The sequence below is a fragment of the Erpetoichthys calabaricus genome, chromosome 4, assembly GCF_900747795.2.
Source record: "Erpetoichthys calabaricus chromosome 4, fErpCal1.3, whole genome shotgun sequence".
NCBI lineage: Eukaryota > Metazoa > Chordata > Cladistia > Polypteriformes > Polypteridae > Erpetoichthys > Erpetoichthys calabaricus.
This window is the reverse complement of record NC_041397.2, coordinates 326145707-326164050: the sequence shown is the minus strand read 5'-3', so window position 1 is coordinate 326164050 and position 18344 is coordinate 326145707. Positions and strand designations below refer to the sequence as shown.

The window sequence follows — 18344 nt, the reverse complement described above, 5'->3', positions numbered from 1 at the left end:
TAGGTAACCACCCATACAATCAGATTGTGAATCAGACTACGAATGCCGTGAATGTAATTACCCCGATCTACATGCTGTCAAATAAACGAACCACACGCCGTGGCGCAATTTTAGGGGCTTAGCCTCTAGCGCTGACCTCCGAGGTTCGATTCCCGTAAGGGAGTGAAGTGAGCGCTTCGCACCAGCGAAGTACTGCTTTTAAATTTTTATTAAGAAGAAAAGAAAACCTTTTTAAATTAAGTCTTAAAAAGAGCTGTAAAGATATTGACAATAAGCTACGCAAACCCACCAAAACATGCAATCGTTTAAATCAAAGCACGAGTCGAAAAACACCATCCTATAATATTAGTTAACGATTAACACATTTCTATATGTATTGTAAGCATACAATACAACTGATAATATGTTGCGCTTCTTTATCTGGTGTACTGACATTTTTGCGCGTTTAACGGCTGAAATCTAACGTGGTTTGTGCCCTTCAGAATGAAAAGAGTTTGCATTTACGTTTTTAATAAAAGGCGAGCTTTTAAGCCTGAGAAATCACCCCGTAAATGCACACGTTTAATTGCACATGTGTTAATATTTATGCTTACACAGTATTAAAAGACACTCAACAAGTACACAGTATTAAAAGACAGTCAACAATTAACGTCATTTACCTTCGTTCCCGCGTTTGACTTGTGCTGTAAATCTCTTCCTCGTTTTCAGTTCACGTGATTACGTAGGAGGCGTAATACGTGATGACGCGATACGTGACTCCGCCTCCTCCATTAGAGTATATGGACAAAAAACAGGTTCCAGTTATGACCATTAGACGTAGAATTTCAAAATGAAACCTGCCTAACTTTTGTAAGTAAGCTGTAAGGAATGAGCCTGCCAAATTTCAGCCTTCTACCTACACGGGAAGTTGGAGAATTAATGATGAATAAGTCACTCAAACAGGTTCCAGTTATGACCATTACGCGTAGAATTTCGAAATAAAACCTGCCTAACTTTTGTAAGTAAGCTGTAAGGAATGAGCCTGCCAAATTTCAGACTTCTACCTACACTGGAAGTTGGAGAATTAGTGATGAGTGAGTCACTCAAACAGGTTCCAGTTATGACCATTACGCGTAGAATTTCGAAATAAAACCTGCCTAACTTTTGTAAGTAAGCTGTAAGGAATGAGCCTGCCAAATTTCAGACTTCTGCCTACACGGGAAGTTGGAGAATTAGTGATGAGTGAGTGAGTCAGTCAGTCAGTCAGTGAGTCAGTGAGGGCTTTGCCTTTTATTAGTATAGATAATATATGTGTATATGTATGTATATATATATATATGACAGCAACACTCATAACAATGGCAACACAATTACATTGACAATCATGTTACGTTATTTTTAAAATGTTTCCTTTACTTTTTCATAACCTCTTTAACACACTACTTCTCCGCTGCGAAGCGTGGGTATTTTGCTAGTCCATAATAAAAGTCTCATGTCACTATACTCTTGCTCTCCTCAAGCATTTCTTAATTTCTGCCCTTGACCTTCTGTTGTGAAGTTTCTATATACGTGACAACCATCAAGTCTTATTTACAGGAAGTCTGCTGATTTCTGTGTATTACGTCAGCCAATTCCTTAAATTGCCTGAGACATTTACTCCAACATTTCAGCAGTCTTTTTACACTTTACACACAACACTTCATGGGTAAAAGCTACCTGTATATTAACACTTTAGTGACTATATTACCCTTGATGTTTCCTTTATTTTGTCACACAGACTGTAACGCTGGCTCATTAGAGAGTGAAACTAGTAACCAGCTGACATTTTAATGCTCCTGTGCTGAAATGTGAACAAAACTGTAACACAGTCTTTGTTGAACTTAAATGCATTTTCATAAAAATACAATTTGTCGAAATAATAGCACACTTCATCAAATGTTTTTAAAGAACATTAAAGTAAGCTGTGTGTTAGGGATATACTGTATATACTGCATATATATATATATATATATGATATAGACCATAGTTCATAGAAATGGTATAACAAATTAAAATTAAATTGTGACCTGAAAATGCACTTCCATTTCGCATAAAACAGAAGGTCTGTTTTTACTATTTGTCAAAAACAAGAGAAAACAACTTTTTCAGGGAACTTTTATTAACAAAAGTTAAATATTTGAAAACAAAATAATAAGCATATCCCAGAGTGTAAGTTTAGCCATTTTGCATGGCCATGTAAATTCTAGATGGTGTGCTTTGCATTGTGTAACTATGGCTCATCTGGTCAGATAAAGTTAACCACTGATCACAGTTCAAATCCAATTTTAACTTTATTGGCCTTTTCTAGCTGCAATTAGACTCAAGAGTCTAAAAAAGCAAACAAAATAGAATGAGCAGCATGTAACAAACCACTTTGTATCACCAATCCCACTGCTTACAGCATGAGGGAGAGAGACAGACAGAGACAGAAAGACAGAGAGAGCGCGTATGCGCCAGGCTTACTAACAGGAAACATTTAGAACCAAACCTCGCAGTGCTTAAACATCAAACTAACCAGCCACACACAGCACCAAAGAGCGAACGAATGAGACTCAAGGCGAACAAAGCTGAAAAAATGAGTGTTGGGGGAGCCAACTGTACATGGTTTTTTAGGAGATAGATAGTAGCTTTAGGAGACAGAACTTCAAAGGTATTCAGTATTAATTACGCCTCTCTTCCAGTATTGTTAGCATTTACGTGTTTACGTCTCCCAGCAAGCTTCGTCTTCCTCCTCTGGCTCCTCAAATACAGTGAGGTGGCCGCCTTCATAGGGCTCCACATACTCCCAGACCTTCTTCTGGGTGTGGCGGAAGTGTTGCAACCCAGGGCCCAGCAACTGTCCAGGTGCCCCCTGGCGGTGGCCATGGGCCCCAACAGGGTTGAGCTTCTGTGCTCCAAACCAATGGCCCTACTGTGAGCCAGAGGGATTGCCCTCTAGTGTGTTCCGGGGGAGGTATTGCCTAGAATATGCCCTGTCCCCCGGTCCTTCCATCACAGGGGCATCCTGGCCGGCAAGGGCCCCAGCCATCTGCCACAACATCTTGTATGATTTTGTTTGCCTCATTCATTACGTTTGAACCAGCACAGAAGATTAGCAAAGAACATCCAGAGAAAACCTACAGGATAAAGTGGTTTCAAATACAAACAAAATCACATGTGAGAACCACACGGAGAATGGCAGACATGTGGATAGAGGTTCCTCCATTTTCTTGTTCTACAGTCATAGCTAACGTCAACCATCTGAGTTTGAGGAGTTTGCTGTGTCTTCTCTGCACATGTTAAGCAGACTCTGAACTTTAAGTAATTTAGGGAAGGAAAGACAATCTCTACCTCTTCTTGTCCTGCTTGGTCACAATCCATGTCCATGCCCATAAATATGAGAGTCCCAGAGATCCCCCGAGATCTAGGTGTCAGAACTTGCCACAGGTTATAGCATTTAGTGGAGGAAAGTCAGGATTCACTTTTTCAACTTATAAGTGAAGTTTGAATTAATGAGCAAATGTGTGTTGCTCTGGTTTAAATTTTTAACATTGATTTGTTATTTATCTTTACATCTTTTTCATCTTTGTCTTTAATTATCTTAAAATTATCTTGTGCTCTTTATTTATTTATCTTCTGCTACTCTTGTTTATTTACTGTATTTATACATCACAGCATCTGTGGCACAACAGTTTCACTCTGCTTCTCAGAATGTTTGTGACAATGAAGATTTCAAATCTCTAATCTTGAATTTTCTGACATCATTGACACCTCCTGATGGCTACAGCCATGTTTGTATGATTGTTATGGCCATGGTTAGTCACATGACACTCCAGTTTTGGAGGATGACTTGGAGGAGTCAGTCTTCTATGAGGGCCGTGCTTGCAGGAGATGCCAGCTGATCCAGCACCTCAAGCTCAGGGTCACTGAACTGGAGGAGAAGTTGGCTGGCCTGCGTTGTAGTACAGAGCTGGCAGATCTGGCCTAGGTGTCCTTTAGCAAGGTGGCGCTGGTGGAGACTCCAGACCAAACAGGTGGGTCACATTTAAATGTAAGTGCAAGGCAAGGGGTGCACACTGTCTAGGGGCATCAACTTCAGAATTGGAATTGTCAAACCACTGTCTTTGAAAACTCTGAGGTGTTGGGCAGGCATGAGGAGCTCAATGGGCCACCTCAAAACCAATCACCAAAAAAAGAGGTTGTAATAGTAGAGGATGGCATCATTAGGAAATTGAAGAGCAGGTTTCCACATGCACAGATGGGAGACCTCCTTGGAAGAGTGAATAGGCTCTTGGCAGGAGTGGTGGTGTACCAAGTTGTCATTGTCCATGATGGAACAAATGTCACATATAAGGGTAATCTGTCAGTTCTGCAATCCAAATGTAAAGAGTTAGGTGCCAAGCTGAGGAGCAGAACTGACAAGGTAGTCTTTTACAAAGTTCTGCTTGTGCCATGCGCAAGTCCAGGTAAGACTGATGAGAGCAGAAGGATTAGTGTGCAGCACAAATTTAGTTGTAGGGTAGAAGGGTATAGGTTTATGGGGCATTGGGACTCCTTTTGGAACAATTTGGAGCTGTTTTGCCATGACGGGTTACATCTGAACAGGAGAGGCACCAATGTACAGGGGAGAAGTATAAGGAGTTCATTCGAAGATTGTTTAAATTAGGGTATGGTGGGGTAAGGAGTTTAGGACAGGAGGAACTGTATATGGAGGAACAAACAACAGTGTAGAAATAAAAATGCATAGTGATGTAAATTCTAACCCAATGTTTAAATGTAAAAGTAAGATCAGTAACATATTAAAAATAGCTTGCATAGATAGATAGATAGATAGATAGATAGATAGATAGATAGATAGATAGATAGATAGATAGATAGATAGATAGATAGATAGATAGATAGATATTTTATTAATCCTAATGTTAGAAATATGAAGTTTTAAAAGGATAAACTGGGATAAGCTTTAAAGTGTGGAAACTACACTAAACTAAACTACAGGTTTATAAACATTTTGTATGTAACGCAGGACAGGTAGACACCTAAATTGGAATACGTAGGAAATTTAAAATAACTCTGCAGTGGGTTAATAAAGAGCTGAAAAAGAAGCTGCAATGGAATAATAACTAATATATAATACACTAAAATAACTAATAATTCCAATGTGAATTGTGGGACGTATGAAAACATGTGATCAACCATTAAGAAGGATATCAGGGAGGCTAAAAGACAGTTGGAGAGGAATACAGCAGATAAGGCGAAAGACAACCCTAAGAGATTTTTTCAGTATTTTAGTAGTAAAAGAACAGTCAAGGAGGGGGTCAAGTACATCAGAAATAGTAAAGGGGAATTAAAAGATACAGACAGTGAAATAGCGAATAAGCTAAACTCGCATTTTTCAGAGCTCTTCACAAGTGAGGAAGTAGATAACCTCCCAGAGGTAACAGGGACTACTAAGGAGGTACTGAGGGATTTGAAAATTGTAGAGGGAGAAGTGCTGCTGAGATTAAATAAACTGAAATCAAACAAATCACCAGGACCAGATAATATTTAACCTCAAGTTCTTAAGGAGGTTAGTGAGTACAGATATAAACCCTTGGTGCATATTTTTAGGAAGATTCCACACTCTGGGGAAATTCTGAATGACTGGAAATTTACAAATATTATCCCGTTATATATATAAAGGGTAACCTTGCAAATCCAAGTAACTGTATATTAGTAAGCTTATTGTGCATCACAGGTCAATTAATGGTAGGAATTATTAAGGGAAAGATTGAGCAACACATGGTATGGACAGGAGTTTTACTGAACAGTCAGCATGGGTTCAGAAGAGAGAGGTCATGTTTAACCAATATGTTGGAATTCTATGAGGAAGCAACACAAAGATTCCACCAAAGTGTAGCAGATGACATTACTTATGTTGACTTCCAGAAAAAGTTTGATAAGCTGCCACATGAAAGGTTGGGCATCAAACTAAAAGAAGTGGGAGGTCAGGGTGTGGTGTGTAGGTGGGTGCAGAATTGACTCAGACACAAAAAACAGAGGATGATGGTGCGGGGAACCACATCAGAATTGGCTGATGTCAACAGTTGTGTCTGGCTAGGGTCAGTGCAGGGGCCGCTGCTACTTTTAATATATATAAATGGTTTGGATAGGAATATAAATGTCAAGCTAGTTAAGTTTGCAGATGATACCAAGATAGGTGGATTGGTAGATAATCAAGAATCCGTTGAATCATCACTGAGGGACTTGTCAGTAAATGTAAAGCATTACATATAGGATGTAAAACTGTGAGGTTTGAATTCACAATGGTGATTTTGAATCATGATTAGGATTTAGGAGTCTTAGTGGACTTGACACTATCAACTTCCAGACAGTGTCCAGAAACTATTAAGAAGGCTATCAGACTGTCAGGTTATATAACGTCTTGATGTGTGGAGTACACGTCACAGGAGGTTCTGCTCAAGCTTTATAACACACTGGTGAGGCCTCATCTGGAGTCCTGTGTGCAGTTTTGGTCTCCAGGCTACAAAAAGGACATAGTAGCACTAGAAAAGGTCCAGAGAAGAGCAACTAGGCTGATTGTAGGGCTATGGTGGATGTATTATGAGGAAAGATTAAAAGAGCTGTTTTTAGTTTAAGCAAAAGGAGATGAACAGGAGACAAGATTGATATGATTAAAATTATAAAGGGAATTAGTTCAGTGGATTGAGACTGTGACTTTAAATTGAGTTCAACAATAATGCAGGGACACAGTTGGAAACTTGTTAAGGATAAATTTTGTGCCATCATAAGGAAGTTTATGTTCACACTGAGAACCACAGACACACAGAATAAGTGACAACTGTGGGACTTTAGGGACCTTCAAAACTAATGTTGATGTTATTTTTGGGGATTTAAGTGGATACGACTGGCAGACTTTGTTGAGCTGAAAGGCCTCTTCTCGCCTAAATCTTTCTATTGTTCTAGTGTTCTAATGCTCCCAGAATTATAAAAGCTCATGGGAAGTGCAGTCCACGAACGGAGATTGACAGGTGGCCCCACTTCTTGTGGGATCATCTTCAAAATATAAGGGACTTGGCAGAACAAGCATCCACACATAAAAATCAAATAATAAACAAACGATAAAAATACATAATTATATAAATAAAAAACAAACAACACAATAGCATAAATAGTACAAATCAAAGGACCAAAAATGAACAAAAAGGACATAAAGGAAGTTACATGTAAGCCAGAGAGATGAGTCCATCTTAAACATAATATCTTGCTTGTTTTTCAGATTGTCAAAGTCAAAGAAGAGTCTGAGGGGACAGAGGCTGTGGACTCCTTCATCGGTGAAGTAATGAAGAAGGACCGAGTGGTGCTGATCAGCCTATGGGAGGCGCTGGCTGAGCAACTTGAGAGAATCCAATCACCAAACCTAATAACATTAATAGAGGAGGTGATAGAAGAGAGTAAGTCGATGGAGTTCAGTTCACAGTAAAATTCTGAATGTCCAGACACACAATAAGATGAAATAGAGAGAGGGACTCAACACACATTAGACCACGGTAGACCACCTGCTTTATTCATTATAAAGTTCTATTCACATTACTGGTGAGACCCATGATTAGCACCCTGATACCATTAAGCCCTAAGCTCAATGTGCCCTCTGATGCCTTCAGACACATTTGTAATTTTCTTTAACAGACAGATAATCACAGGCTCATTTGTCCAGGCCTTTACAGACTCGTAGTCAGGTCCTTAACTCTGACTGATAAGAAGGTCATCCCTTTCATTATTTATTGGAGATTTCTATGGTTTGAGTTCTCAAGGCCTCAGCCTCATTGCCAGACAGTTCTTGATTTTTGTGACTTGTAAGAGAATCAAAGGACAACAATAAAGAGTTGGTTACCTCCATGGTAAACCCATATAATTGGATTGAATCTAATATAGAAAAAACAAGCAAATAATTGTATGAAGGTTTTTCAGACATGAGTTCAGTATAGAACTGGCAAAGATGGTGGAGCTTCCAGTTTTCAGTCCTCCCGGCAGAAAGAAAAAGGTCCAGGTGGACGGATGGAAGTGACATCAGAGATGTTCTAGTCATCAGTCATCTGGGGCCTCATGTATAACGGCGTGCGTAGAAGTCACACTATTACATGGCGTAAGCACAAAAGCGGGAATGTGTGTACGCACAGAAAAATCCAGATGCAGGAATCTGTACGTACGCAAACTTTCACGTTCTTCCTCTACATAAATCCCGATGAGCGTGAAAAGTAACGCACATGCACGCGCCTTCTGTCCCGCCCCAACTCCTCCCAGAATTATGCCTCTTTGAATATGCAAATCAATATAAATAGCCTTCTGTGAAAAGACAATGGGAAAAGCACAGGGGAAAATATAAGAATTTCAGCGAATACCAAGTGGAGGCAAAGGAAAACGTACTATTTGTTGGTTTAAACAGTGTTATAATCAACAAAAGAAAGTTGATCGAGTGACAGAGTGTTGGAGAAACTCGAAAGATCCAAGTTCACAAAGTCGCACAGTGCCCGAAATAAAAAAGAAATCACATATCAAAGTCGCCGTGAAAAGGCGAGTCGTAGCCCACCGTCTGAGTGTCGTATGAAAGCTTATTAGGGTACAGACAAAACAAATAGGCACACAGTGGGAAAAAAGCACAAAATGTCAACTTTAATCTCGAAATTTCCACTTTAATCACGTAGTTTATTTTGCCATTAAAGTAGAACATCATAAACTTCATCTTAAAATCATTTATTTTACTAGTTTCTCAAGTAGCATGTTAAATGCTTTGTTCTGTATTTGATCTTCTATGTGCTCTATGTGTGTGAATCACTACGTGCTTACATTCGTGATATTACAGCTCTCTGAATAATTAAAATACTGAGATGTATACGTGATATCATTTTCATGATGATAGGAATGAAAGCATGTTATTAAACATGGGAACACGGTGGCGCAGTGATTGTTCATATCTCACGCAAGAGGCTTGCTGCACCATGTGCGACCTTCGATGAAATAATTTATTACAGAAGTACTGTCTCTTTCAAAAGTACTAACCTCCAATTCCTGTCCTAACTTTTCTTTCTCCAAATGCCCAATCGCCACACAATCAGCTCTGTAATAGACGTTAAGCCAACTGTAAGCTTAGAACGCCGATTCTTCAAAACTTTTAAGGAACATTGAAATATCTTCGTAGTACAATTATTTAGTTTAATTATTCTATCCGTCTATCCTTCCAGTGTCACGTCAGCACCAGCAATAATACAGCGCAAGGCAGAAGCTATCCGTGAACTAGCTAGCGCTGCGGCACCGTGTCCTCACATATTTAATTATTAACAATACAAATTATTTAAATGAAGTTAAAGTTTTATCTGTATACTATAAGCAACATATTTTGCTGCATTTCATCTTAAAAATGATATTGTCATTTATAAAGTAGCGCAGGTTGTGCAATATTATAACTGTAGTGTCAGTTTACAGTGAGGTAATTGTACTTATAAGTACAAACAGTTCTACAAGGAGCACTTGATGGACTGATTGGGTGCGTTTATAGTTCTTGGGGTGAAACTGTTTCTGAAAGGCGAGGTCCGTACAGGAAAGGCTTTGACGCTTTTTGCCATGGTTGAGGTAGTGTGTACTTGAAACTGTATACCGATAATTCTCTTTCTGATCAATTGCTGCTGTGATTCCTCACTCAGATACAGTGATATAAATACTCCGAGTGGTGCAGTGAGAGTAATATGGAAAAAGATGATCCGCTGTGGCAACCTCTAACGGGAACAGCAAAAAGAAGAACAAGATGCAGTGAGAGTAACAACGCTAAAGCAGTTCTGGTATTTCGAATACTATGGCTATTCCCTGGACCATTATATTGCTACAGGTTAATTACAATCAGATGTATTACACTAATAAACAATATGCAGTTAATTTCAGTGTATTTATAAAGCCGCGTCAGGAACGTGGGTCTAAGAAAGAAAGGGTGACCACACAGGAACAGTAGCACTGCTTTGACGCTGGGTGCCGCCAGTCTGCAAAACCGAGCGGAGAAATTGCGTACGCCAAGGTATGTGTTACCGTGGAAATGTGCGTGGCTTTACGCCAAGTTTAGGTTTTATACATCGCGATTTGAGCGTGGAAAGGTTCGTACGCAACATTTCTGTGCGTACGCACCGTTTATACATGAGGCCCCTGGTGTGCAGAGGGAGGAAAAGACAAAGACATTAAGACACAACGCCAACCCCTGGTGTGACAGTAGAATTACAGTCACTAGAGCCCTTTAGATGTCCCCTATGTGCACGTGTGTGACAGATAGGATAACAGAAAGTTTAAAAGGACATTTGAAAGAAACATCACAAAAAAACGGCAAGGAGGACCCAAACAGATTGTGTCAGTATTTTAGCAGTAAATAACTGTCATGGAGGAGGTGACGTGTGTCACTGTAGGAGGTGTAGGGTGATGGAGCAGAACTTTTGTTGCATTTCTTTTCTGTGCTAAAACAGCTGGCTACTGGAAAATGTCCCTCAGCTGGTTCTGCTTCTGCATTTGCTTAAGAATTACCTGGAGGTTTTGAGAGTTAGAAGTAGAAAGTGTAAAAAGCACTCCAGTATTGTAAGTGTAGATTTATAGAAATGCTGCTGTTGCTTCACTGGCCGTGTTTTCACTGATAAGAATCGGTTTAAATTGAATGCATCAAGCACTAAGTATGTATGGAGTTTAAGAGAGTTTTTATATCCCCTGTTTCTAACTTATACAAGTATGCCTCACTGTAGTCTGACATGCTGAGAGGAGGCACACTAACATACTGACGTGCTGACATCTTCTTAGCAATCGAGAGAGAAGCAGATGGGAGTTGCTGAGAGTTCTTGTGTTTTCTGTGGTGTGAGAGTTAATTAAAAATGCATTTTGCTCTTATATACTTGGGTTTTAGTTGCTGCCAAGGAATCGTGCAGGAAATTTTAATGCTTTTTTCTCTTTAGATGGGCTTTTTGCTTTTTTTCACCGCCACAGGAGCAAAAGCAGCTGGGTGTTCAGGAGTGTGCTTGGAGAAGTTGCTTGTTACATGTGTATTCATTTTTGTTATTTGTATTTGTACTAGCATCGACAAGGCATGTCAGGAAGCAGCAGTAGCATTACCAGCATTTGTAAGTTAATAAGTAAGTATATAACCAGCGTCATAGCAATACATAGTTAATAAGTAACAGAAACAGCGATTCCTTAGTTAAATAAAGGGGCTGTGGCTGCCTTCAAAGTAATAAAGTGGATGGCTCAGTGGTATGTAGGTAGGTGGCCAGCGTTAAAACGCCTGATCAGGCACAAAGGGCTGTAGCAGCAGATTAGACAGTAGGAAATTAACTAGCTGCAGATATTCACTAAGTGAGTTGGGGTTTTTTTTTTTTGTTTTTTTTATATTTTACAGTTATTAGCAGTCAGGAAGTAAAGCAGCTAAGCAGAACGATGACAGCATAATGGTTCATTAATACCGAGGAGTACAAACAGTGCAAGTCAGTAAGTAAGGAATAAGAGGAGCAGTAAGTTAGGAGAACAGACAGAGAAAAGTAACGTTAACTTCAAAGAAGAACAAACAGCAGGCAATCAAGAGATAGAAAATTACAGGAGCTTAACATTAGAACCCCTGAAGCCTACGAAAAAACTTAATCTTAAATCCCTTCGTACCTTTCCATCAGCATCTTTTGTGTTGTAAATGTGTCGATCAGCACAAGCAGCAGGCAGCCTGCTCACTCATCACCCACTGAGGCAGCTGAAGTCTCTTTATCTGTGAGTTAGGAGTCTAGAATTGGGTAAATAAAATATCATTATTTGGAATATTTACAATTCATGTGTGTTTCGTGTTTATAACGATCTGTGTAAATGTAAGATGACAGGAAATGTGAGGCAAGAAATGTTGAACACATAACTAAAACCAAAACTTTTTTTATGTATTAGTAATAATGATAAAATGCTAACGTGAAGTGTATAGTGTGTGAAGACTGAAGTCCAAATATCAAATAAACACTTTCACAATTTTAATTTAAAATTAATGAGGGCAAACATCAAGAAGTATATCAGAGAGGCTAACAGACAGTTTGGGAGGAATATAGCAGATAAGGCGAAAGATGACCCTAAGAGATTCTTTCAGTATTTTAGTAGTAAAAGAACAGTCAAGGAGGAGGTCAAGTGTATCAGAAATAGTAAAGGGGAATTAAAAGATACAGACAGTGAAATGGCGGATACCCTAAACTTACATTTTCCTGAGGTGTTTACAAGTGAGCAAGTGGATAATCTCCAGAGGTAACAGGGACTACTAAGGAGGTACTGAGGGATTTGGAAATCGTAGAGGGAGAAGAGCTGCTCAAATTAAATAAGCTGAAATCAAACAAATCACCAGGACCAGATAATATTTACCCTCAAGTTCTTATGGAGGCTAGCGAGTACAGATATAACCCCTTGACGCATATTTTTAGGAAGTCACTGCGCTCTGGAGAGATTCCGAAGGACTGGAAAATGGAAAATATCATCCCTTTATATAAAAAGGGTGACAGGGCAGATCCAAGCAACTATAGGCCAGTAAGCTTAACATACATCACAGAAAAATTAATGGAAGGAATTATTAAGGATAAGATTGAGCAGCACATGGTAAGTACAGGAGTTTTACTGAACAGTGTGACAGATGGCTGGGGACCTTGCCCCACTGGGACACCTGGAGAAGGGAGGGACTGGGAGAGGGGAAATATCTCCCCTGGGACACAAGAGGGCAACCTCCCTGGATTGCATTGGGGCCACAGACTTGGAGCTTGGAAGTTCAACCCTGCTGGGGACTGTGGCCACTGCCAGGGGGCGCCTGAATGATCCCGGATCCCTGGACTGCAGCATTTCCACCACACCGGGAAGTGCTGCAGGAGAATCATCAGGGTGCACCTGAAGCACATCGTGGTGCATTATAAAAGGGGCCGTCTTGCTCTATTTGGAGGGCTGGAGTCGGGAGGCAGAGGACAGAGCTTGTAGGAGATTAGTGGAGACGGCAAAGGAGAAGGAGAAAAGAAGAAAGGACTGAGTTTGTAGGGTTTGTGCACTGTGTGTGCTGTAAAGGAAGAAGTTGGAATATAAATGTGTGTGTTTGGGGGCATTGTTGGTCTGCATGTCTGTCTGTGTCAAGGCTGATCTTTCACAACAGTTAGCATGGGCTCAGAAGAGGGAGGTCGTGTTTTACTAACAGGCTGGAATTCTATGAGGAGGCAACAAAAGGATACGATCAAAGTGGAGCAGATCATATTATTTATCTGGTCTTCAGAAAGCATTTGATAAGGTGCCACATGAGAGGATGGGAATCAAATCAAAAGAAGTGGCAGTTCAGGGTGATGTTTTTAGGTGGGTACAGAACTGGCGCAGACACAGGAAGCTGAGGGTGGTGATGTGAGGCACCTCATCAGAATTCAAGGTTTCAATGTTTCAAGGTTTCTTTATTTAGTCATGTCTGTACAAGAAAGCATGAAATTTGCCTTCTCAGTTTCTTCTAATTACAAACAGAAATAAATAAAACAAATAGAGACAAGATAGGTTAAAGTAAGGCAGTTTAACAATGCAAATTTACACAAAAATATTTACAGGAGACATATCAAACCTTAATTATTTTCTCCGATATTCCTTATTAAAAAGTCATATGGCACAACTAAGAAAGGAATTTCAGGAGCGATTTGTGTGGCTTTTCTAAGTGACTCTCCTTCCTAATTACTGAAGTTCAGTTCTACATATAATGGGCTGTCTGTCATCAGTTGAGATGATTTCCAGTTTCTTTAGCGTAGTCATCTGACAAACACTTGACAGGTCATCTCCGTCAGCCCCAATAACTTTAGCTGTACGCTTAGTAATCTGCTGAGCTTTTTAAATTTTGGTTTGTCAGACAACTAGACCAGGAAATAAAACTGAAAGTGATAACAGACTGGATCAGACTGTGATAAAAGAACAACATGAGATCCTTGACTATTTTAAAGAATTTGAGTTTACGGAGGAGAAATAAACACTGATTGCATTTAGAGAATATTTCTTTTGTGTTTGTATTCCAGTTAAGATTGTTATCTATGTTAGTTCCCAAGTATTTATATTCAGTTACTGTTTCTACCTCCTCCCATGAACCACAATGGGTGAACGTGCAGATTTCTGTCTCTTAAAGTAAAATAACATTTCTTTGGTCTTTTTGACATTCACAGCCAGACAGCTCTTATTACACCAGTTTACCATCCAGTCCACTTGATTCAGACGGGGCTTTCATGCCCCCCAGATATGTGTGCTATGAGCCTGGTATCACCTGCATACTTGGTAATGGAGAAGTGCTCATTGTTCTGTCTCAGGTCAAGTAAATGGCTGATATTATGTAGATGGAAATATGAAGACCAGGTAGTATTATTAATATGTGCCTTGAATTTTAAGGTACTATCGAGAATAACAACTAAGCGCTTAACCTGGGAGGAAGAAGAGATTAGAGAATTATCAATAGTCAATGAATATTAACACATTTATCTAGAACAGATTTAGTTCCTGCCAGAAGAACCTCTGTTTTATCACTATTTAATTTAAGAAAATTAGCAGACGGCCATGATTTAATTTCCTGCAGACAGTCAGGAAGGGAAGAAGGTGGAAGACTGGAATCAGGCTTAGTAGACAGATAGATCTGGGTAACGTCAGCATAACAAATAAACAAACCTCCTATGATGGAAAACAATTTTGGACGGCGTTTTCCCTCGCCCGGACGCAGGTCACCGGGGCCCCACTCTGGAGCCAGGCCTGGAGGTGGGGCTCGATGGCGAGCGCTTGGTGGCCGGGCCTGCACCCATGGGGCTCGGCCGGGCACAGCCCGAAGAGGCAACGTGGGTCCCCCTTCCCATGGGCTCACCACCTATGGGAGGGGCCAAGGAGGTCGGGTGCAGTGTGAGTTGGGTGGTGGCCGAAGGCGGGGACCTTGGCGGTCCGATCCTCGGCTACAGAAGCTGGCTCTTGGGACGTGGAATGTCACCTCTCTGAAAGGGAAGGAGCCCTCCGCAGTTTCCTCCGCAGGGTGTCTGGGCTTTCCCTTAAAGATAGGGTGAGAAGCTCAGTCATCCGGGAGGGGCTCAGAGTAGAGCCGCTGCTCCTCCGCATCGAGAGGAGTCAGATGAGGTGGCTCGGGCATCTGATCAGGATGCCTCCTGGACGCCTCCCTGGTGAGGTGTTCCGGGCACGTCTAACCAGGAGGAGGCCCCGGGGAAGACCCAGGACACGCTGGAGGGACTATGTCTCTCGACTGGCCTGGGAATGCCTTGGGATTCTCCCGGAAGAGCTAGAAGAAGTGGCCGGGGAGAGGGAAGTCTGGGCATCTCTGCTCAAGCTGCTGCCCCCGCGACCCGACCTCGGATAAGCGGGAGACAATGGATGGATGGATGGACAGTCAGGAAGGGAAGAAGGTGGAAGACTGGAATCAGGCTTAGTAGACAGATAGATCTGGGTAACGTCAGCATAACAGTGAAAATGCCGAAGGGCAGAAAACAAGTAATAAATAGAAGGGGGCCCAAGACAGAGCCCTGGGGAATACCACTAACAACTGGGCAAACTTGTGAACTGAAATATTTTAATTGTACAAACTGTGTACGATCAGAGAGATAAGATTTAAACCAGGTATGTGGAGTGCCAATATTACGAATTGATTTTAATCTGTCAAGAAGTATATCATGAGAGATTGTATCAAAGGCAGAGCTCAGATCAAGGAGCACAAGTGTGGTTAACAGCCCCGAGTCAGCTGCCATCAGCATGTCATTGGTGATTTGAACCAGGGCTGTCTCTGTACTGTGAAATGGCCAAAAGCCACACTGAAATCGTTCAAACAAATGATTGTCCGTCAGGTAAGAGTGAACCTGCTCAGCAACAGTTTTTTCAAGTGTTTTTGAAAGGAAAGGTACATTTGAGATTGGACGATAATTATTTAGGTTGTAGGGATCTGCACAAGATTTATTGAGAATTGGACTTATAACAGCCATTTTAAAAGATAAAGGAACAAGTCCAGAGATGAGGGAAGAATGTATGATTTTAGTTATTAGAGAAGAAAGAGGAGACAAACAGAATTTAACCAAATAAGTAGGAATTGGATCCAGCTGACAGGGCTTGGATTTTCTAATGATACTAAATATTTCCTACACAGGTGGGAGTTTAAAACTGGTAAGAAAAGAAGAAAGGGGATTATAAAATACTCCATGTATGGAATTTCCAAACCTAGTCAACCTCTGGCGGATATTCCAATTTTCATATTAGAAAAGGTCATAAAAGAGTTACATTGATCGGTACAGTAGAAGTAAGAGATGGATGAATGTCAGGTGACCAGAGGATTTTGTTTGAGAATAAAGTCCCAGTATTCCCTTCAGCTTACCCAATTAGTGTTGCGTAATGTGTAGTTTTTGCTGCATATTTCACTTGTCTGAAGTCACCTCTATTCCAATGATTTGAACATTGTTCAAAATTGGCTGATGTTAAGAGTGGTGTTCCACAGGGGTCAGTGCTACGGCCGCTGCTATTTTTAATATCTATAAATGATTTAGATAGGAATATAAGTAACAAGCTGGTTAGGTTTGCAGATGATACCAAGATAGGTGGATTAGCAGATTATCGAGAATCCATTAAATCATCACAGAGGGACTTGGACAGCAGACAGGCTTAGGCAGATCCGTGGCAGATGAAATTTTATGTCAGTAAATGTAAAGAATTACATGTGTGAAGTAAAAATGTGAGGTTTGAATACACATTGGGAGGTCTGAGAATCAAAAGTACACCTTATGAGAAGTGTTCAGAAGACATTAAGAAGGTTAACAGAATGTCAGGTTATATAGCGCCTTGATGTGTGGAGTACAAGTCACAGGAGGTTCTGTTCAAGCTTTATAACACACTGGTGAGGCCTCATCTGGAGTTCTGGGTGCAGTTTTGGTCTCTAGGCTACAAAAAGGACACAGCAACACTAGAAAATGTCCAGAGAGGAGCGACTAGGCTGATTCAGGGCTATGGGGATGAGTTATGAGGAAAGATTAAAAGAGCTGAGCCTTTACAGTTTAAGGAAAAGAAGATTAATAGGTGACATGATTGAAGTGTTTAAAATGATGAAGTGATTTAGTGCAGTGGATTGAGATGGTGACTTTAAAATGAGTTCATCAAGGACACAGGTACACAGTTGGAAACTTCTTAAGGATAAATTTCACACAAACTTCTTCTTCTTCTTCTTTCGGCTGCTCCCATTAGGGGTCGCCACAGGGGATCATCTTTTTCCATTTCTTCCTGTCCTCGTCATCTTGCTCTGTTACACCCATCACCTGCATGTCCTCTCTCACCATATCCATAAACCTTCTCTTAGGCCTTCCTCTTTTTCTCTTGCCTGGCAGCTCTATCCTTAACATCCTCCCAATATACTCAACATCTCTCCTCTGCACGTGTCCAAACCAACGCCATCTTGCCTCTCTGACTATGTCTCCCAACCGTCCAACTTGAGCTGACCCTCTAATGTCCTCATTTCTAATCCTGTCCATCCTCGTCACCCCCAATGCAAATCTTAGCATCTTTAACTCTGACACCTCCAGCTCTGTCTCCTGCTTTCTGGTCAGTGCTACCGTCTCCAACCCATATAACATAGCTGGTCTCACTACTGTCCTGTAGACCTTCCCTTTCACTCTTGCTGATATCCGTCTGTCACAAATCACTCCTGAAACTCATCTTCACCCATTCCACCCTGGCTGCACTCTCTTCTTCACCTCTCTTCCATACTCCCCATTACTCTGTACTGTTGATCCCAAGTATTTAAACTCATCCACCTTCGCCAGCTCTACTCCTTACATCCTCACCATTCCACTGACCTCCCTCTCATTCACACACATGTATTCTGTCTTGTTCCTACTGACCTTCATTCCTCTCCTCTCTAGAGCATATCTCCACCTCTCCAGGGTCTCCTCAACCTGCTCCCTTCTATCGCTACAGATCACAATGTCATCAACAAACATCATAGTCCACGGGGCCTCTTGTCTAATGTCGTCTGTCAACCTATCCATTCACCATTGCAAATAAGAAAGGGCTCAGAGGCGATCCCTAATGTAATCCCACCTCCACCTTGAATGCATCCGTCACTCATACACTGCAGACCTCACCACTGTCACAGTTCCCTCATACATATCCTGTACAACTCTTACGTACTTCTCTGCCACTCCCGACTTCCTCATACAATACCATGGTTCTATTCAATAAGGGCGCGCACAAAAAGGCGAGCTTCAAAAGGGCGACCTCAATTGGGCGCGGCGAATAAAAGCAAATGCAACAAAATTATTACAGAAAATTTATTAGATAAA

The 18344-nt window shown here is 40.9% G+C and overlaps 2 protein-coding genes and 1 long non-coding RNA gene across 3 annotated transcripts in view; 2 read left to right on the top strand and 1 right to left on the bottom strand.

The window, feature by feature from the left end:
• Nucleotides 1-18344, bottom strand: part of LOC114643553 (protein NLRC5-like) — a 5922889-nt gene that overhangs the window by 4214273 nt on the left and 1690272 nt on the right. The window lies entirely within an intron of this gene.
• The window catches only part of LOC127527384 (uncharacterized), a 902058-nt gene that overhangs the window by 593818 nt on the left and 289896 nt on the right, over nucleotides 1-18344 (top strand). The window lies entirely within an intron of this gene.
• LOC114641927 (NACHT, LRR and PYD domains-containing protein 3-like) overlaps nucleotides 1-18344 on the top strand; it is a 117410-nt gene that overhangs the window by 43106 nt on the left and 55960 nt on the right. Inside the window, exon 3 of the mRNA XM_051925838.1 lies at nucleotides 7277-7451. Coding sequence (XP_051781798.1) covers nucleotides 7277-7451 — 175 coding nt within the window. The remainder of the gene's footprint in view (nucleotides 1-7276; nucleotides 7452-18344) is intronic.